At 44.5% G+C, this 24,732-nt stretch overlaps 1 protein-coding gene across 1 annotated transcript in view; it reads right to left on the bottom strand.

The window, feature by feature from the left end:
• The window catches only part of LOC137875798 (transcription factor COE3-like), a 45,342-nt gene extending 22,645 nt beyond the window's left edge, over positions 1-22,697 (bottom strand). Inside the window, exons 1-6 of the mRNA XM_068715308.1 lie at positions 22,657-22,697; positions 21,653-21,734; positions 21,423-21,540; positions 17,129-17,262; positions 16,292-16,418; positions 420-508 (exon numbers count right to left, since the gene is read on the bottom strand). Coding sequence (XP_068571409.1) covers positions 420-508; positions 16,292-16,418; positions 17,129-17,262; positions 21,423-21,540; positions 21,653-21,734; positions 22,657-22,697 — 591 coding nt within the window. The remainder of the gene's footprint in view (positions 1-419; positions 509-16,291; positions 16,419-17,128; positions 17,263-21,422; positions 21,541-21,652; positions 21,735-22,656) is intronic.
• Between the last annotated feature and the right edge of the window lie 2,035 nt (positions 22,698-24,732).

The raw sequence follows: 24,732 nt of genomic DNA, 5'->3' as shown, positions 1-24,732 counted from the left end.
GCGGCAGGATTTTGCTCCCATAAACAGCTGTTTCCTGTTTGAAGGATCAGGACCACAATCTGCCCGGCTGGCAGCGAGGAGGGCCGGGCGGTGCCAAGAGTGTGCCGAGCAGAACCGACAAAATCCAATCAAGGCGGCTCGGTCCCGCGCTGCATCAAATGGTACGAGAGACCCTTAAAAGTCGCGTGCAGGTGGTCTACGGCGTCCACGGAGGGACAAACAGCCTCTTCACATTTAAATCAGCCGTTAATGTGGCTGTTAAAATCACTCAAACGGCAGCTCTGACAGACAGGTGCATTCTGGGACGTACCTGCGCAGACCAGCACAGAGCTCACTTCCTGGCCTTTTGGGTTTGACCCCCCTGATCCTGACCCTGTGCCCTTGAGCACACGCAGCAGCGACTTAATGACTCCACTGACCTTAGGTAACCTCTCGGGGTCCCCGGGGTGGCGAGGGATGACCTTCTGTAACCTCTGGAAACCGTAGTCAATGGTGGGCTCGTTCAACGCTGTGGAGAGAGAGAAAGAGGGGGGGGGGGGGGCGAGAGGGAGAGAGAGATTTTTCTTTAAATTCGTCCAAACAGAGCGACCACAGAGAGGGCCTGCCTTGCTCGAAGGCACACAAGAGTTATTTTTTCTTTCTATTTCCATTGACAAAAGCAACCAATGATCACTCATCACACCTTGAAGAAACTTGAGAACATTTAATTCATATTTGTAAAAAGAAAGATGCAAAAACACAGAATTTGAAGAAATATATACATATATTTAAAATATAAATGTACATGTATACTGTATATATATATATATATATATATATATATATATATATATATATATATATATATGTAAATGTGTAAAAACTTTGAGTTACATATCTGCACTGAAACACTTTTTTGAAATGTCTTCAAAGTGACAAAAAACTTTTTTCTAAAAATGTGTCTCTCAAGTTGTATTTGTCTTGATTGTAGTGCAGACCTAACATCTGACTCCTCCTTTCACTTTTATTTCTTGTTTGATTCTCAGATTTCGTGCGACCTCTCAGTGATCTTCAGTCTGTTGGTTCTTATTAACAGTGAACACTAAGAGAGAGAGAGAGAGAGAGAGAGAGAGAGAGAGAGAGAGAGACAGAGAGAGACAGACAGAGAGAGAGACAGACAGAGAGACAGAGAGAGACAGAGAGAGAGAGACAGAGAGAGAGACAGAGAGAGACAGAGGGACAGCTGATCTCTCTCTCTCTCTCTCTCTCTCTTATCTCCCTGCTGTTTATTAAGTGTGAGACCTCACACTCCATCTGTCCTCTCTCTGCCTTTTTCACCACTAATTCAATCCAACCTTCCCTTTCTTTCTTTTCTCCCTCCGCTAAACAACCTGCCTTCCTCCTCCTCCATCCTCCTCTTCCTCCTCCTCCTCCTTCCTTCTTCTCCATACGTTGGAGAGAAACACCCGGAAATGAGTTCGGGGGAGATACTTCTCCATAATCAAGTCCATTAATCATAAAAAGGCTGTCAAATTTGACTTTGGGGACAATTTGTCAGCCGATCTTGCCCACTCGGCTTTTGTCACCGTTGGCTCTTGTACTCTGTAAGGATGATTGACACACCAAATGCCGGTGAGTAGAATAGCTAGTTTGCGCTAATATGCATAACCGCGGCTTTCATGAATAAGAATAAGGCAGCGCTCTATATATATGTGTGTGTGTGTGTATGTGTGTGTATGGGTGTGTGTGTACGGCAGAGGGGGTCTCTCCTTCAAAGGGGCCCCGCCGCCGTTTGTTCGCCCGGCGCTCCCAAATAGATGTTATTACCATTATAACAATATTTGTTTTCTTTTTCCCCGGGAATGGAGCGACCGCGAGCTGCTAAATCAAATTTGTCAGAGCGCGTTTCGAGCGGCGGCGGAGGAGAAAGGGGGGGGTGGGGGGGGGTGTCTTTTCAGGCTGCGACTGGGTGGGGATGGTATCTGAAGGGTGACATGTCGGAGGGGAAGCGGAGAGTGAATCTATTACCTCCAAACGCCAAATGAAAGAAGGGATTTCATTGTCGGATCCCTCTGAAGAGACTGTGTTTTTTTCGGGGCCGATGCAGAGCAGCAGAGGCTGAGTGACACGATGCAGAGCGGCAATCAGCGCTCGAGTCCCCGGGAAAAAACCCGGATGGCCTCCCCTGACGCCGCGTACACATAGGTCCTAACTTATGACAACAAGTGAAAGGCACTATGGGAAAAAAAAATCCATTTACAGTCAGAGAGAGATCTGTGATGTTCAGCTGTTCATCTTCAGGAGGAAACAGCATGTACATATAAAACCCTATGTTTCTACTTTATTGTCCCTCAGGAGGACGCTGTACACATTATGAAGACAAATAGGAGAAGATCCGTCTCAAGACCCCAGCAGGACTTCAGACTAACAGCGATCAGACCTCAGAGTCCTGCTCAAAAGATTTAAAGAAAACGAGAGCGCTGGTTTGATCTCCAGACCGACGGAGAGATAAATGTAAGCTGGAGAAAGTGACACACTGTTATTCATGGGTAATGAGGACTCACTCTGCAGGTCTGAGAGTGGACATGTCTCCTGGTCTCCTGAAGGACTACAGACCCGTCCACAAACTGGTCCTGAAGGACCCACTACAGTACTGGATGTTGTGGAAGAATCTGGACTTCTTAAGAATGAAGGTTACTAATGTAACTTAGTTCTATGTTTGCTGTTACTACACAACGTCTAAGCAGTTGTGTCTCTCTAAGGGAAGACGCCATGTTCTTTTCAACTAAACTACATTTAGACCCAAATTGGGCCGTGATATTTTAGAATCGTTCACACGCTCTGCGGTTCATGTGTTCCTGCATCCTGCTGGGATTCGAACCAACGACCTCCTGAATTAAAAAAACAAAAACCGAGGGTGGTTTGATCTCTTCTGTCCGTCGTCATCATCATGGGAAACAAAGACAGAGGCTTTTAATGAACCTCTGGACAGCCCCCCCCCCCCTCCCCCCCATTACTTCCTCTTATTAAAATATCGCCGCTCTTTGACCCGAGCGCCCCATTGGCTGCCTGCAGGGCCCCGGTACTGCCTCGCAGCCAATCGATACCGGCTGCCTCCCTGCAAAGAGCCCGAGTAATTGGAGAGCGGCGGCTGGCAGCGCGAACCCTGACCCCCCCCCCACCACCGCCACTGCCCCCCCCCACGCATTACACCGCCCATATGAAGACAGATTGCCTGATTTAGTGTAAACATATGCTGCAATTCCAGGCATCAGTGCCACTTTCTCCATCGTAATTTGTATTGATTTTTCTCTCTCTCTCTCTCTCTCTCTCTCTCTCTCTCTCTCTCTCTCTCTCTCTCTCTCTCTCTCTCTCTCTCTTCTCTCTGTCTTTTTTCCTGTGCAGCCGATGTTTTCTCCTGCTGTCTGATGTTTTTTTATAAATCAGAAAAGGAGGAGAGGGAGATAATTCAGAGGTGAGAGGAGAGGAGGGGGATTCTTTATACGTTTAATCAAGTATTTATCGCTCTCTCTCTCCCCCCGTTTGTTCTCTCTCTCTCTCTCTCTCTCTCTCTCTCTCTCTCTCTCTCTGTGAAAGTGATCAAACGGTTGGTTGGCGTCCTGCTGATCGGAGCGCTCTGTTATTAGGCGACTAAGTGACTGAGGAGAGGGAGAGGAGGGGGAGAGACGGGAGAAGAAAGGGGAGGCGAGGTTACGTGTTAAACTAATTTCTTGACGGCAGATTTGCAGCATCAGAGGAGACGAGCAGACGCAGCGAACAGCAGGTCAGAGCTGTGAATATTTACACATTTATGAGGCGTTCACTTCCTGCAGACACTAAAACCCTGTGAACATCTGCAGACTGACTGATGGGCGGGACGTCCTGCTTCATTAATGACGTTCAAATAATCACAACAGACACTCTTAAGAGGAGCTTTAACAGTCAAATATATATGTATATATATATATATATATATATATATATATATATAATATATATATATATATATATAATATGTATATGATTATAAAATGTACTTTTACATACTGTAAAATCAAACCAGGAGGCAGTATAAAATGAGACGATGACAGGACAGTAAAAGGGAATAATATGAGTAGAGAATTCAGTTTATATAAAACTGTAAAGACAGCAGAGGAAGTACTACAGAAGAATGTATAGTACTGAGAGAGCAGTGGGTTTACATACTAGTACCAGTTACAGTAATATACGTACTGCAGTAACAGTTGTACTTGTAGAAATAGTAGTACTTGCAGTAGAAGGCCTACTTACAGTAATAGTATTACTTACAGTAACAGTAGATCTCGCAGTAACAGTAGTACTTGCAGTAACAGTAGTACTTGCAGTAACAGTTGTACTTGTAGAAATAGTAGTACTTGCAGTAGTAGGCCTACTTACAGTAATAGTATTACTTACAGTAACAGTAGTCCTTGCAGTAATAAAGTAAAGAGGTTTGTAAAATCAGTACAAAGTACAAAGTATCATATTTTGTCTCATATTTGTATTCAGATTTAACTCTTGTTTCAAAATAAAAGATCTAACTCTTGTTTCAAAATAAAAGATCGAACTCTTGTTTCAAAATAAAAGCGTGTTAACACTGTTCACACAGACCCACAGCTCGGCCCACTTTCCCAGGAGGCTTTGCTGTCCAGACCCATTAACAAAAGGCCTCGTTGACCAATCACAGCCTGTTCCCATGGTAACGCCTGGCTTCCCTCAACACACAAACTCTTTGGTCTCACCCCGGAGGTGTGAGAGGTGTAGTCGGGGTCACAGCAGCAACAACAGCAACGTCATCAGAGTGTCACGGTGAGACGACACAGACCTGAACCCAGCAACACGTCTGGACCTGAACCCAGATACCCTGAAACCCAGGACCCTGAAGGATCAGTGTAATGTTCATCTTTACTGTGTCCCAATACTATAAAACACACATAATACACACGTTGACAGTGTTTGCTTTGGCTTTTAGTTTTCAAGAACAACAGATAACTTTAAGTGTGAAATCTCCCCAAAGATTCTTCACTTCACTGCTGAATCTTCTGAGTGATTCCAGCTGTGAGCAGCTGTTCTATCTCTGAGACGCACTGCATTGTGGGACAACAGTTGTCCCCAATGGCTTCAAAAAAGAAGGAAATGGTGTCCCACAAGGTTCAATACTAGGTCCTCTTAAATCATTCTCTGATTTTTTAACTTCCAGGAACGACGCTGCGGACACCACGATAGTAATACTGTTAATATATAGATGACTTCATCAGTGGGCTATAAGCTCAATCTAAATGGCTTTACCTCCTTCAGTAGAGATGGTGACTTAACATTTACTGAAATGAAAATCTATAAGATCGCCAAAAAAAGACTTTTTTGACACAGGGTCCCTCTTCCAGTACGGGGCCCTAAAGACCGAGCAGCACCTCCCTGAAGCTGCTTGTCATTTCAACACATTTTAAATTAAATTAGCACAAAGCAGTCGACACACAGTCGGGCCTGGAGCTCCTCGTGGTCCCTGTGGCAGCTGCTCACCAATCTCAGAAATTAATTTGGTGCATAAAAAATCTTGATATAGTAGAAATGATATTGTTCCCTTAACATTTCAAGTGTTTCTGTCTCCTTTTGTTTCCTGTCCTGACGAGAGAACCAGAGATGAAGTGAGGGTTAAACCTTCCTCTTCCTCTTCCTCAGTCCGTGATGCATTTGTGCGTCGGCTGATACCAGATCAGAGGTCTGGAGGGAGGACGCTGGATTACTGGAACATCTCTGCAGGCTCATTACCCCGACGCTCACACGTCGGGCTCCCACAATTCCTTGGGCCCTCCATGCTTCAGAGGAGCATGTATACATCCACTAAGCCTCTGTTTACATCCTCCTCCTCGCAACTGTTTACATTTATTTATCGCTCGCTATTTTTCATTTGCTGCTTTCTCACCGGCCGCCGGGCCTCTCTGAGTGGGAATCTGGTTGTACATATTTACCCAGCCGGAGATGAAATATGCACTTTGGGAGGGGGGGGGGGGGGATCCCCGCTCACCTTTACCTTTGTTTATTGTTTGGCGGTGATGGCCTTGTCGAAGGCGCAGTCATGTCCCCGATGAGCCGCATAGATTTGACTTTTATCTGCAGCAGCTCTGCGTGGCTTCCTCCTGTATTACACTTATCATCTCAAATAGACTCCCGTGTTCTCCGCATGAAGCGGGCGGCTCGAGAGGCGACTCCCCCGACGCGTCTCCATCCCGCGTGCTGCAATTTCCCATCTTTTCTCCCCCCCGGCTGTATGATTGATGCCGGGTCGGAGCGCCGTTTGGCCTCGCTGCCCAAAGATCGCCACCGCTGATGATGCCTCACTTCCTTCGGGGCTTGTAGGGGTGAGGATGGGGGAGGATGGGGGGGGGGAGGGTGTTGACAGACAGCTACATGCTGAGCCTTAAGTGGACGGGCTGATTTGTTTTCCTGCTTGTCAAGTGGCCAACTGGCGTCAGCTGCAGGCCGAGGCTGTTGACAAGCAGCCATAACACCCTGGATGCATCCTTTCACCGGCGTATTGATCCGCTGTTTTATTCCTCCCAACTTTCAATTCATCACTCGGGTCATCAGAGAGAGGAGGCCGACACAAACAACAACAACAACAACAGACAGGGACGCTACGTTTGGTTTGTTAACAGCAGATGTATCGCTAGCTTCATCACAAAGCTCAGATTTAAAGAACCATTGGTTTGTGGACTGACGTTTTGAAGCCCTGTTGTTGTTGTTTTGCAACTGATAAACAGGATTTACCATATTTGGAATGCAGACGTAGAGACGCCGTATACGTCTCTGGTAGAGACCTGTCAATCACTGTGTAGCCCCGCCCCTAAAGCATCCCCTGCTTTATGGTGTGTTTGACTCTAAATGGAGCATAATGTACTAAATGAACATCATGCTGTATTGAAGAAGACTGTAAACTAGAGATTGAGACCATAAACTCATGTTTACAATGTTTACTGAGGGAATAAATCAAGAGAGAAGTAGAGTCATTTTAGACTAGACTTCTATACAACCAGAGGAGTCGCCCCCTGGTGGACACTAGAGAGAATGCAGGTTTAAGGCGTTCTAATACTGGTTTTCTAGTAAAGATGCAGAGTGTCAGGTGTCTGTCCAAATTGTTATGAATGATTTTAAGCATTCATAACAACGACTTACACAGAATGTATTAATTAATAATAATAATAACAACAACCTTTTCTGTTTGGAGGAACTTAATTGCGTCTCAACCAGACCTGATTCCTCCGTCACTCAGCTCTGCTCTGAACGGCCGTAAACCCGGACGAGCGTCTTGCGGCTCCCGGGGAACCGGAGCGACAGAAGAACCACCCACTCCCCTTCTGCTTCCTCCTCCGAGAGCCGCCGACTGACGCAACCGCCTCAGTGATTAGAGCGAAACATCCGCCCAGATCCAGCGTGTTAATCAGAGAACAATTACCTCCTCCTGATTAGACACGGAGAGAGTGCCTCAAAGAAATAGGCCCCCCCACCTGAGTAGCACATTTTTTTTCTGGAGTCGCGGCCCAAAAAGTGCCCCTGCAGAAACAGCTAATTACCCGACATTAGTTCCCCCACAAGTCCCCCGTCCTCCTAAGTGGAGCGGTGCCGCCGTGCTCTTTGATATATGAAATGTGGCTCGTCTCTGCCGAGGGAGTCGAGGGAGTCCCCCGGCAGAGAGCACACTTCTGCTGTCTATTAAAAGACGACACGAGAGATCAGAAGACGCTATAACAGAAACGCGTCGCGCGGCAGGTTGAGCCGAGGTCACCGCGGGTCAGCGAGAAGAACCCGGATCACCTCAGAATATGAAACGTTCTGTCGCGTGACAGTGGCTCCTGATGTTTATCACCTGCTCCGAGAAGAACAGAATCTACACTATCAACGCTGTGACTGTTTCACTGAAAGAGAAACTCGATTGTGTCCTTTGGCATTTTGTTGTGCGATAGTTTTGCATCTCTGTGGTCATTTTGTTTCCTACGGTGGATGTTTTTCACAGTGTTTTTGTATTTCTGCGTCCTTTTGTGGTCGTATACAGTTTCTTTCTGATCATTTTTGTCTTTTGGAGTCACTAAAATAAATACATTAATGCATATATAGGCTAATATATGTATGTATTATGAAACCTTTGAAACCTTTAAGGCTTCAGAGCTGCCTGTCAATCACAGTTTAAAGTTCATGAAATTTCTATGAGCATCGATTGCAGCAGAGACGGTTGGAGGAGGGGGGGGGGTGTTAGTGACTCCATTGATTGATCAAGTGTCTCTGAGTCTCTGCTGCTGTGAACACGCTGACGTGCTGCGAGGCGTCTGTGTGTTAAAGGTGTGACGCTTTAAAGTCACAGGTGATACTTCAAAATAAAGTTTTCTTTAAAACACGTGTACAGATGTACAGATGTTCAGATGTTCAGATGTTCAGATGTTCAGATGTTCAGATGTACGGATGTACGGATGTACAGATGTTCAGATGTTCAGATGTTCGGATGTTCGGATGTACGGATGTTCAGATGTTCGGATGTACATATGTTCGGATGTTCAGATGTTCAGATGTTCAGATGTACAGATGTTCGGATGTTCAGATGTTCAGATGTTCAGATGTTCAGATGTACAGATGTTCAGATGTTCAGATGTTCAGATGTTCAGATGTACAGATGTTCAGATGTTCAGATGTTCAGATGTTCAGATGTGAGTTTTCAACACAACGTTTTGACATCATAATATAAGAAATATAAGAAATATAAAAGGTGAGAAACCTAAAACATGATTTATCAGTTTGGATTCAATCTGTTTCCTGGGTTTTGTATTGTTTTGTTCAGCTGCCTAAATAAACCTTCTGTGTTAATTATTTAAACCCAGTTTTAATACTTCTAAATACTTTAATAATAATTTGTGTCTCTGATTTTACAATAAAAGAAGTTCAAAATATGAAAAATTGCACCAAAAAGAACAAATGAATCAATGTGTGTTGAGGAGAATCTCCTCCGTGTGTCGGTGCTGATATGAAATCATATTAAATATCCTTTAAATAAGCAACAATTATGCAAAAAACAACTGTGTTTTCTGCTCATTTTGGGCCTAAAACTCTACTTTGCTTCATACAGATATTAACGTCTGGAGCGTGAAGTTATTTAAAGGCACAAATGACTAAAAGGAAGGAAATAAATGAACAGCCTCCCATCAGCACCTCTGTATGAAAACATGACACATCTGGAAACGCACCTGAACAATGAACACGTTGTTGTTTCAGAGCCAAACGAAAAAACTCACATATAGGAGTTTATCAGGCTGAAACGTGTCATTTATTAAACCCAACAAAACGTTTGAAACGTTCTCGGTCATCGTTAAAGAACCGTTAAAGAACCGTTAAAGAACCAAACACGATGAGTGTTTCTTTGTTTCCTCTCTGAAGGTACAGAATCTGATCCGCAGACAGTTACACATAATTGCCTCCATGTGTTACCGTGACAGTAATTAAACAATAAAAATTCAGAAGTCAATTAGTGAAGGCTGCTTCACATGAGGGGGGGGGGGGGGGGGGGGGGGCCTTCTTCTTCTCCTCCAGAAATCTTTACAGCGGCTCAGAATGGGAGGTTTAACTTTCAGTGTTTCAGTTTCATGTTCACAAGACCTTTAGCAGACCTTTATGGAACAATCTGCTAATGCCTTCCATGTGTGTGTGTGTGTGTGTGTGTGTGTGTGTGTGTGTGTGTGTGTGTGTGTGTGTGTGAGAGGAACAAAACGTACAGAGTGCTTCATTGTATTTCCTGACGGCAAGGAGGCCGAGCAGTGAAACATGAAATGTGTTCCTAACAGTTACACTGTTTGTATGAATTAACAACAACGTGTCATTTTGAGCTGTTCTGAGCCTCTTCACGGTCGTATTTAACATCTTTCTGCTCAATTTATAGTAATTAAAGCTGTGATTTTGCATCAAATTGTGGTAATTCTGCTCCTTTCTGAATCTATATGATATGATAACACTGAAGAGGACGGAGGAAGAGGAGGAAGAGGGGGATAACGAGAGGAAACTAAGCGTCAAATCAGCAGAAAATCTGAGCTTTTCCCCCCAAAGACCAAACACTGAATCCACTTTGGTTCTTTCATCCAAACGTTTAGGCGTCGGAGAGGAGTCGAGTTTATTTGCAGAGCTCCTTAATCTCAGTGACCGTCCCAGAGGGAGCTGAACACCCACAATGCAACACAAAACAACGACATCATCTGATTTAATCCGTTACCGTGGAGACGTGACACAGAGTCTCAGAGAACAACAAAACGAGTAAAGACGGAACGTTCTGGACCTCCATCAGAGCTTCTCTGTGGTTTCTCTTTGTGGACGTTTTGCTCTTTTTGCTGTCTTTGCTGCGTCTTTGTGTCGTTTTGAGGATCTTTGTGGTTGTTTTGCCAAGCTTTTAGTCATTTTGCGTTGTTTTTTGTCATTATATGGGCGTTCCATTACGCTTTTTTTTTTTTTTGTTGTTGTTTTGTGGTAATTTTGCATATTTTTTGTCATTTAGCGTCTTTTTAGGGTAATTTTTGTCTCTTTGAAGCCAGTTTTCATCACTTTTATTAAATGCATGTCTTTTTTTGTAATTTTGCGTGTTTTTTTGGCTGTTTTGCATCACTTTTAGTAATTTTAAGTCTCTTTGTGGACGTTTTGAGTCTCTTTGTGGTAGTTTTGAGTCTCTTTGAGGTACTTTAGACTCTCTTTGTAGTCATTTTGAGTCTCTTTGTGGTCGTTTTGAGTCTCTTTGAGTTCGTTTTGAGTCTCTTTGAGTTTGTTTTGAGTCTCTTTGAGGTAGTTTTAAGTCTCTTTGTGGTCGTTTAGAGTCTCTTTGTAGTCATTTTGAGTCTCTTTGTGGTCGTTCTGAGTCTCTTTGAGTTCGTTTTGAGTCTCTTTGTGGTCGTTTTGAGTCTCTTTGTGGTCGTTTTGAGTCTCTTTGAGGTCGTTTTGAGTCTCTTTGTGGTCGTTTTGAGTCTCTTTGAGTTCGTTTTAAGTCTCTTTGAGGTAGTTTTAAGTCTCTTTGTGGTCGTTTTGAGTCTCTTTGAGGTACTTTAGAGTCTCTTTGTAGTCATTTTGAGTCTCTTTGTGGTCGTTTTGAGTCTCTTTGTAGTCATTTTGAGTCTCTTTGTGGTCGTTTTGAGTCTCTTTGTGGTCGTTTTGAGTCTCTTTGAGGTACTTTAGAGTCTCTTTGTAGTCATTTTGAGTCTCTTTGTGGTCGTTTTGAGTCTCTTTGAGTTCGTTTTGAGTCTCTTTGTGGTCATTTTGAGTCTCTTTGAGTTCGTTTTGAGTCTCTTTGTGGTCATTTTGAGTCTCTTTGAGGTACTTTAGAGTCTCTTTGTGATCGTTTTGCATCCTTTAAGTAGTTTTGTGTCGGTTTTAGTCAATGTGTGTCCCAGCAGGTGTCATTCCTCAGATTCATAATTCATGCTCTGAATCAATTGTATTATTATTAATTGTCACATGAGTGTAATGAAACTTTTTAGCAACAGTGTGAGGGAGGTTCTTGTTTCCATGGTGATCGTGTCATTGTTTGAATCCTCGTCTGACATGATGTCATCCGTCTTTACCGCCGACTCACAGTTCAGCCGCACCTCCTCTCTGGGGGGGGGTTCAGGCATGTCGAGGCCTGCCAGAGGAACCCTCCCCCCTCCCACTACACACCAGTGCTTCTTGAACACAGTGTGAAAGCTGAGCCTCCTTCAGGGAGAAGCAGAACCATCATTTTGGGGTAAATTATGAGGACTTGCGCTCCGTGTTCTCCACATTATTCATAATAAAGTCGAGTGAACACACATGCGGCGGCGCTGCAGAGGAACCAAACAGCTGACTGAACGGTTAAAAGTTTCACACCGATGAACTCAGCGAGGCTCAGACTGGGAACAGAGACGAGTCCACGTCGATAATCTGCTGCAAACATGATCTCCATATTAGGAATCAATATTTTCCCTTCTGTCTGTTTTCTAAACCAGGAACCACATCGTCTTTCCTCCTCCTTCTCCTTCCCTCGTAAACACTCTCCTCTTTCTCCTCCTCCTCCTCCTCCTCCTCTCTTTTCTCCTTTTGTAAGAATCTCACTTTAATCTCATCCTCTCCTCCATCTCTCCTCCTCCTCCTCTTCTTGTCATCTGAATCCCTGACTTCCATCATCTCAGTTTGTCTCTCTCCCCCCCCCCCCCCCCCCGTTCTCCCTCTCTGGGGCTGCAGCTCCCCCGGTGCAGCTGCAGCAGGAGGGGGGAGGTGTTCGGGGTTGAAATTAATGAGAGGAGCCTGGAGGTATTGACTTTCCTGGGAAAACACAGCTCTCTAAAAATCAGTGGCCAAGCGCCGCAATAACTCAGCACCCATCGATCCCACAATACCCCCCCCCCCCCCCCCCCCCCCCCCACCCCCCCACCTTCCCTCCTCCCTGCAGGCCTCATTGATCCATGCATTACAAGCTCTGAGGCTGGCGGTGTGGACCCAGCAGCACCGCCCGGCTCGCTCAACACCAGCAGGGTGATGAAACCTGCACAGCCGAAAAACTACAAACCTGGAGAACCGTTAGAACCGTTAGACTACAGAATTAAAAGACAGATACAAACGTAGCTACTGTAAGAAGAAGAGAACTACAGAACCAAAGAAAAAACTACAAACCTGCACAATAAAGAACAACAGAACTAAAAAACTACAAAACCACAAGTCAAAATAAATACATGTAAACCTACAAAACTCAGCTCCTCCTCTCCTCCTCTCCCCTCTCCCCTCTCCCCTCTCTCCTCTCCCCTCCCCTCTCTCCTCTCTCCTCTCCCCACTCTCCTCTCCCCACTCTCCTCTCTCCTCTCCCCTCTCTCCTCTCTCCTCTCTCCTCTCCCCACTCCCCACTCCCCTCTCCCCTCTCCCCTCTCTCCTCTCCCTACTCTACTCCCTCCTCTCCTCTCTCCTCTCCCCTCTCTCCTCTCTCCCCTCCCCTCTCTCCTCTCCCCTCTCTCCCCTCCCCTCTCTCCTCTCCCCTCTCTCCTCTCTCCTCTCCCCTCTCTCCTCTCTCCCCTCCCCTCTCTCCTCTCCCCTCTCTCCCCTCTCTCCTCTCTCCTCTCCCCTCTCTCCTTTCTCCTCTCCCCTCTCTCCTCTCTACCTTCTTGTCATTCTGCCGATGCTTTCTTGCCTTTGGCCAATTTTTCAGAGCGAAGCCGGCGGATCAAATCCTGAAGCTGTTTTAAGCTACAGAGAGGAAGAGAGCAAGGCATTCTGGGAAAACACTCGGATCTTACTGCTCGTCGCTTCACCTTTGGCTGCATTTCCTCTGGAGGAGACGGGGGGAGATTTGTAACCACTGCAGCAGAGCTGATGCTCACATCATGCTCCCTCCTTAAGACACACAGAGACCCCAGGAAAAAGTTCAAGGCCTTCAACTTCCTCAGTGACCACAGGAACCTGTGAAGGAACCTGTGAAGGACCCCTACGAATTCCTTAAGGTCCTCATCGCCTCATTAAGACCACTTGAAACTATTCAAGGTGCCTACAACCTCCTGAATAACCTGCAATTAGCTTTAATAACTCTTCAAGGTCCTTATAACCTCAACAAGAACCTCTGGAAACTCTTTAAGGTCCTTATAACCTCAACAAGAACCTCTGCAAACTATCACATCTACCGACATCAAAACAGGAAGTGGTGAAGTAGTAAAGCCCTACAACAATAAAATATATATACATATGTGTATGTATGTATATATATATATATATATATATATATATATATATTGTATTATTATATATTATAAAATATTGTAAAGCTGTTTGGACTGATGTTCTGTGAAATAGTTTGAATGAAACGATTCAAACTTTCACTTAGTGGTCGACCCGACAGCGTCACAGTAGAATAATGAAGAACGAGATGTTACATTGTATTCTCCAGTCCAGAAAAGGGTCATTTATTGTTGTACAATAAATGCTTCTCGTAATAATAAGTATAATAAAACCAGGACTGAAATAGAACAGCCTGGACTCTGATGAAGCAGAGGAACTCCTGAAGGAAATGACATCAGCCTCTCTTCTTCTTCCTCTTCAATTATCCTCATCTCGCTCATTTCACATTGATGGAAACACAACGCGCTGTTGGCACGATGACGAGCGGTGAACTGTGCGGTGTGTGCGCACAATATGGTCGCCTTCTCTGGCAGGAGGAGCGGGGAGAAGAAGAAGAAGAAGAAGAAGAAGAAGAAGAAGAAGAAGAAGAAGAAGACTTGGGAGGGTTACAAGAAAACTGTACGACATCACGCCACCTGTCGGGGTTCAGACGCACGGTGCCTTCAGGGACGCCGCGGTTTTAGTTTCTTTGTTGTTTCCTATCAATCAAATCCGGAGTCAGATGTTCACGTTTCTTCATTCGATTTGTGGAATGTGTTTGCTGATGTCGACAAAAACACCACATCTGTGTCTTAAAGGGGCAGAGCACTGCTGATCATTTTAAAATCATGTGTTGTGTCTTAAAGAGCTGGTCTCATCAATATTTATATGTTTCACTCTTTTCATCCTATAAAAATATGTTTCTATGATTGTAATTTTAAATAGAAGCGTCTATTGTTTTATATTGATAACGATGTGATTATCATGAGCAGCATCTTCAATCTATTCTTTAATTTAAATGTTATCTTCTTATTTCTTTATTAGATTTTCTAACGACATTTCAAATGAATAAATAATAATCATTCTACATATTCTTTAGTGGAAACTTGCTGCCAATGACAGCATCACGTCTGATGTTATTATTTTATAAATGTTTCTTTTCTGTGGGGCATTGAACACGTCACAACGCTGAGATTCAAATGCATATGTGATATAAAATATCTGTTCTATTATGAACTGAAACGAAAGCAAAGCTATGGAAGCCTGGAAGGACGAATACATTCAAATCTACACATGAAGGATTCAAGTGTAGATTTTAATTTTGAGTCGTTTGGCCTTTTTTCTTAATTGTTTTTAGAAAACCAGCAACAACTAATTTAATTTCCACATTTCAGAAACATTTTTGGTACATTTTTCCATTGGAGAATTCCAGGTTTCCCACATTTTGCAGGACGTCTGGGATCCTAAAGAAATGCGCTGCTGGAAACGTCATTCCTCCACTGTGTGTCTGCAGAAGACGTGACGTGTGACTGAGACTGCTCCTCTAAACTCCTGCTGCATGTTTCACGGAGGACTCTGAGATAACAACAGGCTCCATTCACAACACACCTCCACATCAAATAAAAAAGAAGCTCTTGTCAGTCCTATCTGTAAATGGAATCACAGATTAGCATTGCAAAAGGAGGCGGCGGCGGCGGCGGCCGGACCGTCCATTGTGAGGGTCTCGCCTCGTCCCTCTTTCCTCCAACAAAGACCCCGAGAGCAGCGATAAACCGGTGTTAAACAGAACGCCTGAACACGACGCGCTGACATTTACTTATCGCACTAAACAGCCTTCCATCTGACCTTTCTGCTACTTTGAATGACATCTGGATATTCTGACGGAATAATCGGGACAGTAAAAGAAAAAAGAGAGAGAGAGAGAGAGAGAGAGAGAGAGAGAGAGAGAGAGAGAGAGAGAGACAGATAAAGGAAGTCGACCGGACGGCTTTGACTACAGGACGGTTTGACAATGAGGCTTGAAGGACGAGTCGGAGAGAGAAGAGGAGGATTGACACACCGGGAGGAAGATGTTTACTGAGAATAACAAAAGCTGATCCTGGTCTCAGAAGCTTAAACCTTCAACTTTAAGCTCTTCTTCAAGCGTCGGTCCAACATGATGAACTTTACTTTAAATTCTAGTGGAGGTCTCAGAGTTTCAGGTTGACACGTAGGATGTTTCCATGTGACGCCGAGGTGCAGAAGCACTCAGGAAGGTGTTTCTTTGTAACTTCAATGCAGCTTAAGGGGAAATTTAAAGGTGGAAATCAGAGTTTAAGAGCTGAGGATGGAGACCAATAAACCTCTAAACATTCACGTGATAACAAACCCCTCTAGCAAGACTTTTCTCTTTGTCTTGGTGGAACTTCTGGGTGAGAAAAGTTGCTTCAAACCTTTTTTCTTTAATACAGAACAGTTTGGTTAGTGACCGACCGGTTCTCAGACTCTTTTGAAACAGCAGTCTGGTTTGTGATGAGTGAGTTGAGCCTCTGGAGAACCAGAAGTCCACAACGTTCCTGACAACAACAGCTGAAACATTGTTGAGCTCTTGTCACAAACGTAGAACCAGCAGCCTCGAGTCACCGCCCCGATAATGACATCACACGCACCAGACACCGCCACATGCCCGTCGGGTTCTTACCGGTGTAGACGAAGCGTCCCGGCGCTCCTTTGCAGAACTGTTTGGATTTGTAGGACAGCGTGACTTCCACGACCCCGGGGATGTGACGAGGGGGAGTCTGGACCCGGATGGCGTGAGGCGTGATCAGCTGGGAGACGGAGAGAAAGAAGATACAAACCAGATCTGTTCAGAAAGGAACAATAACTAACAACACGTTATGTTATAGGGCCTCGGGAGAAATGTACATTCTTTTACATTTCTTCTTCTTCCTGAAACAAACTTTCTGCAGGATCAGTCCGACTGTCCTCCTCTAATCTGGGTCAGCGTGCCACGTGAGTCTGAGTGTTCAGAGGGATTCTGGGCTTTGGAGTCCGTCTGCTGACGCTGATCAAAGCCAAGATCTCCGTCATCCACCCCCCCCCCCCCCCCCCCCCTCACACACCGCCAGGTGTTCTGCTCTTCTGGACCTGCTTCAATATTTCATGGCGCACCGTATGCGTACAGCTCCTCCTGCACCTCAACGCCAGCTCACAAAAATCTACATATTTTTTGGGGGCATGCAGACCTGGAGGAGCTGCACACGGATACAGATGCAGGTGTGTGTGTGTGTGTGTGTGTGTGTGTGTGTGTGTGTGTGTGTGTGTGTGTGTGTGTTGATGAATAAGATGGAGAGCGTGATGTACAGTATGTTGCAGCTGCTCAGACTTTGGCTTTTTTTCTGTGAATTTGCTGCGTCTGTTTTGATAAATTAAATGCAAATATTGCAGCACCATGATCTGAGCTAGCGGAGCTCACAGCTGACGTGAATTCAAAATGTTCCTAACATCTCGTACAGAATCCCCGTCTCCTCCCTCTCACCTCGCTCCAGACCAGCATGGTGCCGAAGACGACCTGCAGCCCGTCGAAGAAGTTGTCCCCGATGAGGATGACGGTGGCGCCGCCGGTCGTCCAGCCCTCGCTCGGGCTGATGGCTTTGATGCAGGGCGTGGCTGCTTCGGAAACACAGGCCACACGACAGCAACATGAGCAACACGAGCAAGATGAGCAACACGAGCAAGATGAGCAACACGAGCAAGATGAGCAACACGAGCAAGATGAGCAGGATGAGCAACACAGTTAGAAACACAGCCGGAGAAATGACATCGTGCAAAAATCGACTCTGGAAACGTGCAAATAAATGAGACATTTTCACATTAAAAGATGATTAAATAACAGTTATTTTACGTCTTTTTAGTTCAGCTAAACGAGTTTTGTTGATAACAGATCTAATTCTGATTGGTTGACATTAAATAACACTTAGAAGTTTAACAGCTAAAAGAGTTTGTTTCACTTTAAAGAATTCGGTAAATCTTTCTTTCCATCTGCCAGGATTTTAAATCAGATTACCACTTTTATTTTGAAACTACTTGTGTCTCATCAGTTCAATGTCTTGCTGGAGTTTTATTTTTGTAACAAAGCTCGTCATTGTGACTTTAAGCAGGAAAAGTCAGACTGTGAAGTTGGAGAGGAATACTTTGGAGCAACATTTTAGAAAAGTTTGCGTGATTATTATTATTATTATTATTATTATTATTATTATTATTAATACGTAACGACAGGCCTTAACCTGGGCCGAGAGGAACCCGTTATTTGGGAGCAGATCCGGATCACGGGGCGGATCCGCTACTTTTCTCTTCTGGTAAACGCTGTAGTGTGTGTCGTAGGGCTCTCAGTCTCTTAGTCCTCCACTAACACATGCAAAATGATTGGTTTTTCCAATAGCACGGCGATCAATAAGGGGCTCCACACCAACGGAGTCTCCGCGGTGACTAGACTGATGTCCAGTCGAAGTCAGACAGGCTGACGGAGGAAAACCAGACCGAGGCTCCGTCAGGTTTACAACCTTTTCCCGGACCGAGAGAGCTTTTTATTCGGAGGGTGATTTGATGTTCCAGTCAGAGCTCAGAGTTTCCTTTAGTTTACTGTGAGATCAGGTCTACAGCTGCATTCAGAGGCTTTATTAAACACTGAAGCTGCTGTTGATCACCTCTAGCTGGACCTAGAGAGTTATTTACTTCTAAAAATGTTGGTGGCTCAAAAAGTTTCTGCCCCGCCCCTAAATCATCCCCTGCTTTCTGGTCTGTTTGACTCTAAATGGAGCATAATGTACTAAATGAACATCATGCGGTGTTGAAGAAGACTGTAAACTAGAGATTGAGACCATAAACTCATGTTTACAATGTTTACTGAGGGAATAAATCAAGAGAGAAGTAGAGTCATTTTAGACTAGACTTCTATACAACCAGAGGAGTCGCCCCCTGGTGGACACTAGAGAGAATGCAGCTTTAACACATGATGATATCTTAAGTTAAGGGTCCTTGTTGTTGCCCCCCCCCCCCCCCCCCCCGTCTGGTTCCAGCATCAACTTTTCAAAGTCACTCAGAGTTTTTCAGATGAAAGGAAACCCAGAAGGGTCGAGGCTTTTCCCGCCCCGAGGAGTCGATTGTCATCTCCTTATTAATTTCTCCCTTTTGTCACAGCAGTAAACAAACAGTCCGGGGGGGGGGGGGGGTGTTTGGGGGAGTTTGGGGAGGTGTAGCACAAAGGCGAGGAGCAGGCGGTGTAAAGTTTTTCTCGAGGACACCGGGGGGGTTTGAGGGTTGCTGTGACAAAAGGCGGGAGCAGATGTTGGGCGCTTTTTATCGGCTCTGGAAACATCCCGGTCTTGGATGAGATGAAAGGGCCCCGGAGCTCTGAGATACGGGGCCGTCTGGCAAACAACGGGGCCACGTTGTTGTTTTTGTTGGCCCCTGCAGGACACCGTACAGTACGGGACCCTCAGAGAGGACAGGCTTCTCCACATGAATGTTGAAGTGCTTCGTGTCTCACGGTGTTCTCACAGGTGAGAAACCAGAACGGTGAATGACACATCGGTGTCAAATAGCGTTTGTTTTATCCCTTTGGACGTGGCAGACAGGTGGGGTTTGAAAGGAGAAAGGAGTTTGGGCAATCACAGGAGGTCAGCTTACTCTTTGATCAACAACCTTATCCTGTGATAAACACCACCCGTCTGGTGCTGCAAGTAGGTTAAACCAAACGAGACAATTACATCATCTGCTCCTGGAAAAAAGCCTCAAAACTTTAAAGGAGTCGAGGGAAGCTGCAGCGGGGTTCGTTTGGGAGGCGACGCGACGGGGTTTTGAAGTCTGACTGGTGGCAAATAGTTCTAGGGTTTGTTTCACTCTGTTGTACGTCCCAGAAGGGTGGGGTTTACCTCACAGGACTACAACTGATGAGTGTCAAGAAGACAGATGTTAACAAAGAGTTTGTTTCGTTAACTTTTCTGTGACTGAAGGTTTCATCTGATACTTTCCGATGCCCTGGTATTGTAAGCCCCACCCGCCTGGTGTTCCCAGCAGGTTAAAACAAGCGAACAAGTTACACCATCTCTCCATGAAAAGCCCCAAACTTTCTTTAGTTGAAGGAGACAGCAGAGTGAGGTGGTTCTGGGCGGTGAAAGATGGAGAACACAAGAGGTGTTTGATGTTTGGTACCAAATCGTTTTAAGGGCTTGTTTTGCTCAGTTGGACGTCCCAGAGGGGTGGAAAGTGTTTGGCTAAGACTACAAGACAAGTGGCTGGAGGTTCAGACCGAAATGTATAAGTCTCTAAGATGTTAGTGGCTGCCCTGACATGGTAAGCCCCACCCGGCTGGTGTTCAAAGTAGGTCAAAACAAGCGAACCAGTAACACCGTCTCTCCTGAAAAAGCTTCAAACTTTAAAACAAGTCGAAGGGAAACTGCAGAAGCAGTCATTTGGGATGTGAGAGAGGGAAGACACATTGATGTCTGACTGGTGGCAAAATGTTTGTTTTATTCCACTGTATGTCCCAGAGGGGTGGGGTTTACCTCACAGGATTAAATCACAACTACTTCAGACAGAAGTATATCAAAGTGAAAGTCAATGTTGTCAACTTTTCTGTGACTTTCAGTTTGAACTGTCCTCAAATGGTAAGCCCCGCCCCTCTGGCATCCCAGGTAGGTTAAAACAAGCGAACCATTTTCATCAGCTGTCCTGAAAATACCTCAAACTTTGACCTGAGTCAAGAGAAACTGCAGAAGTAGATCATCTGACTTGCTGATGTTAGATTTAAACTAATTTAAACTATTTTTAAGCGTTTCTTTTAACGCTCTGGAAGTGCCAGACGGGCGGAGTTTACCAAACAGGATGACTCAATTAGAGTTGACAGTTTTAGACACACACAGGATGTTTTTAAGAGTTTAGTTCCACTTTCCACTGACCGACATCTCACCTGAGACTGAAGCCTCTATATCATAAACTCCACCCGTCTGGTGTTCCAAGTACGACGAAACAAACAAGAGACTTTTGTGTTCAACTTTAAAGCGAGCTGAGGGGAAACTGCAGAGGGAGGTGGTTTGGAAAGTTGGACGTTATATCGATCTGCTCATGCTTGATTGCTTTTAAATAAAGTTTGTTTTACTCTCCTGTAGGTGCCAGATGGGTGGGGCTTTTCTTTCACAAAGGACAAAACAACGAGCGCTCGGAGGTTCAGAGGGAACATATTAATTCAGTCTACGTTTGAGCGTCCAACGTTTGTTCTGGTGGCAGGCTAAGCCCCGCCCATCTGGCACTCCGAGTGGGCCGAATCCAACGAGAGACTTATGTCATCGCTCCGGAGGGTTTTTATTAGAGAGGGGACAAAGTGCTGTTCAACTTTTTACAACTTCAAGAAGAAGGAAATGTTACCGCCGAAGCTCCGGCTCCCAGAGTCCAGTTTCACCGTGTGAAGTTTATACGTGTGAAGCGTTCTTTATGTGGGCCTCGCTGCGGAGCGCTGGAAGAACTGAGCGTCGGTTTGACTTTTCTGTTACTGTGGTTGGTTTTTGGACATCTTTGACATTGGATATTTTCCACTTTTCTTTTGACTTATTAAAGATTCTGAATCAAACGCACCTCAAATATGACGAGTGTCTTGTTGCAAAAAGTTTTCCCTGATAGCTGATTATTAAAGGGTCATTACACTCATTTTACATATAAAGTTTAATCTTAAATGTCTTCCGTTGCTGAAAACTAAAAAACTAGACTCTAGTAAAAGACACAACCCAGCTGCATTATGGGAAAAGAAGTCTCAACTTCTCAGAGCGACGTCTAACCTTCAGAGGGGTCCAGGCGTCGGGCGCGGCGGCCATGTTTGGAGTTGTTGTGGACAAACATGTTGTCTGACACCGAGAGCACATGGCCGTCCACGTTGACTGTAGTGGAGACCACCACCTGCACACACACACACACACACACACACACACACACACACACACACACACATCAGGGTCACTTAGATCTGGACCAGCCTCAGAGGAAGTCCAGTCTCAGGTGTGTCTCTTACCTGGAACCTCCTCATGTCTCGCGGGTTTCCTGCATTTTTCAAACAGTTCTGATTGCACTTGAGGAAGAACTTGAGGAAGAATCTGCAGATAAAAACAGAAAAGACAGATTAGTGTGGAGGAACAGAGACACTGATCCACATCAGAGACAAGGCTGCAGGTTCATGAAGTCGGGCTCAGTTTGGCTCAAATTACACCAATGTCTCGAAACTCAAAAATACAAAGAAATAAATTCACGTCAAAAAGTACTTATACCTGCTAACAGCTGCATTATATTGTGTTTTATAAACTGTGTCTACATGCAAGTTGCTGATTCAGGCTCCATATGAAATACTTCAGGTTTATTATCAATAATTCTCTGAATCATTGTATTTCATGTGTAAGATAATAAAGTGATTTTAACATTTAAAGTGAGCAGCAGTTGCAAAAGGGCTTCCCGGTTTAACTGAGCGTGACTTCTTTGGTTTAAATCACAGCTCATGAGATAATAAACGTGAGACTCAGCTGTTGTAATAAAATGCACATCTATCTCTGAGGTGGGTGAATAAATGAAGCGCTCCTCTCTCTCTCTCTCTCAGCTGCAGATAAACATTATCATTCAGCGGCGGCGTCCTGATGAAGACAGTCCAACACTTCCTGCAGACTTATGGCGTCTCATTAGGAGCCGCCATCCCCCCCCCCCCCCCCGATGTCCCGCTTTGATTTACGCCCAGCGTCCGCGGCAGCAGAGGAGTATTGATTGGGAATGGATATCAATGAGGACGGGTGGCAATAAGCCGCAGCTTTTGGAGGAGGACAGCGGGGGGGAATGGATGGCCACCTTAATGCATCTCCCACCGCCGTGTAATCTGGGCTCATCCGTCTTCTTCTCGGACCATAAGCCCCCCCCCCTCCCCCCCTCCTTTTTAATTGCCACATTATCACAATAATAATCCGGGCAGTTAACAAGCGGCAAGGTCGCAGACAGACATGTCACATTAACCAGGAGATAACCTCGGCAAAATACCCACAACCCATCTCCTCCACCGCCCCGCTGCAGCAAGGCATGCTGGGAGTGAGGAGGGGGGGGGGGGGGGGGGGTATTAATGTTGGCATGAGGTCGGCATCGATTTCCACCTTAATAAGACAGAAACAATATCTTTAAAAAGTCACAGCGGGAGCTGAGCCAGCGTTCACTCTTTAGACACCATCCTGAACGGATTGATTTTCATGGTCTTTTTGCTTTAGAGCTATTCAAATGGTTCAGAAAATTAAAATATTCAAAACAACTTTAAGGTTACCCATTGATGTGGACCTTTAAGGGGTTTTAAGGTCTCCTTTTTAAGGGTGTTCCGGTGTGTTCTGGTGTGTTCAGGTGTGTTCACTAAAACACGTTAAAAACTCATAAACCTCTGATGAACCCATTAAAGGTCGTTTTACATTAGGAATGAGGGGTTTCCTGTATTTTTATTATAGATTGAATTATTGAAGTTTATTTAAGGGTTTCCTCCTTTCTTAATTAATACATTTTAAGCTTTTATTATTTATATATTGTTTATTAATTAAAATATAGAGGTTCATTTAAGGTACATGTTAAACAGCCGCTGTAGTTTAAGGTTTTATTTGAACCTTTAAAACTTCTTAATCTCTTCAGAAAACTCGTTAAATGTATTTCACAAGTTCTGAATAAACTATGATGAGATTAATTTGCCAGCTTTCAGTAAACTACGACTAAAGACTAAAGACTAAAGACTAAGGAGTAAGGACTAAAGACAAAGGACTAAAGACTAAGGACTAAGGACTAAAGACTAAGGACTAAAGAGTAAAGACTAAGGACTAAAGACTAAGGACTAAAGACTAAAGAGTAAAGACTAAAGACTAAGGACTAAAGACTAAAGAGTAACCACTAAAGAGTAAAGACTAAGGACTAAAGAGTAAGGACTAAAGACTAAGGACTAAAGACTAAAGAGTAAAGACTAAAGACTAAGGACTAAAGACTAAAGAGTAACCACTAAAGAGTAAAGACTAAGGACTAAAGAGTAAGGAGTAAAGACTAAGGACTAAAGAGTAAGGAGTAAAGACTAAAGACTAAGGACTAAAGAGTAAAGACTAAGGACTAAAGACTAAGGACTAAAGACTAAAGAGTAAAGACTAAAGACTAAGGACTAAAGACTAAAGAGTAACCACTAAAGAGTAAAGACTAAGGACTAAAGAGTAAGGACTAAAGACTAAGGACTAAAGACTAAAGAGTAAAGACTAAAGACTAAGGACTAAAGACTAAAGAGTAACCACTAAAGAGTAAAGACTAAGGACTAAAGAGTAAGGAGTAAAGACTAAGGACTAAAGAGTAAGGAGTAAAGACTAAAGACTAAGGACTAAAGACTAAAGAGTAACGACTAAAGAGTAAAGACTAAGGACTAAAGACTAAAGAGTAAAGACTAAAGACTAAGGACTAAAGACTAAAGAGTAAAGAGTAAAGACTAAAGACTAAGGACTAAAGACTAAGGAGTAACGACTAAAGAGTAAAGACTAAGGACTAAAGACTAAGGAGTAAAGACTAAGGACTAAAGAGTAAGGAGTAAAGACTAAGGACTAAAGAGTAAGGAGTAAAGACTAAGGACTAAAGACTAAGGAGTAAAGACTAAGGACTAAGGACTAAAGAGTCCTCAGGTTTACATTCTGACTTATTGATCAACAGACGAGGAGTTTTCTTCAGCGTGAAAAATGAAAACCGGCTGGACGGATTCCAGCGCTCGTCTTAATGTGGGTGAAACGACCCTTTAAAGAGACACAGAGAGAGGTGTGTGTGTGTGTGTGTGTGTGTGTGTGTGTGTGTGTGTGTGTGTGTGTGTGTGTGTGTGTGTGTGTGTGTGTATCGACTGAAAGCTGATCTGCTGCTCTGGAGGCTCTAATGCCCTTTATGGCAGTGAACAGAATAATATGGAGCTCCATTCAGATGATACCGAGTCCTTCAGAGAGCTGATATGGATCAATACGGATTGAATTAAAACGCAGCTGGAGACAAGACCAGAGGCTCACACACACACACACACACACACACACACACACAAGCTGCTCTGACTGTACACACACACACACACAC

This window comes from Cebidichthys violaceus, unplaced genomic scaffold (genome assembly GCF_023349555.1).
Source record: "Cebidichthys violaceus isolate CVI_PGR_0920_01 unplaced genomic scaffold, fCebVio1.0.p SCAF_2, whole genome shotgun sequence".
Classification (NCBI taxonomy): Eukaryota; Metazoa; Chordata; class Actinopteri; order Perciformes; family Stichaeidae; genus Cebidichthys; species Cebidichthys violaceus.
This window is presented reverse-complemented; position numbering and strand designations above follow the sequence as displayed.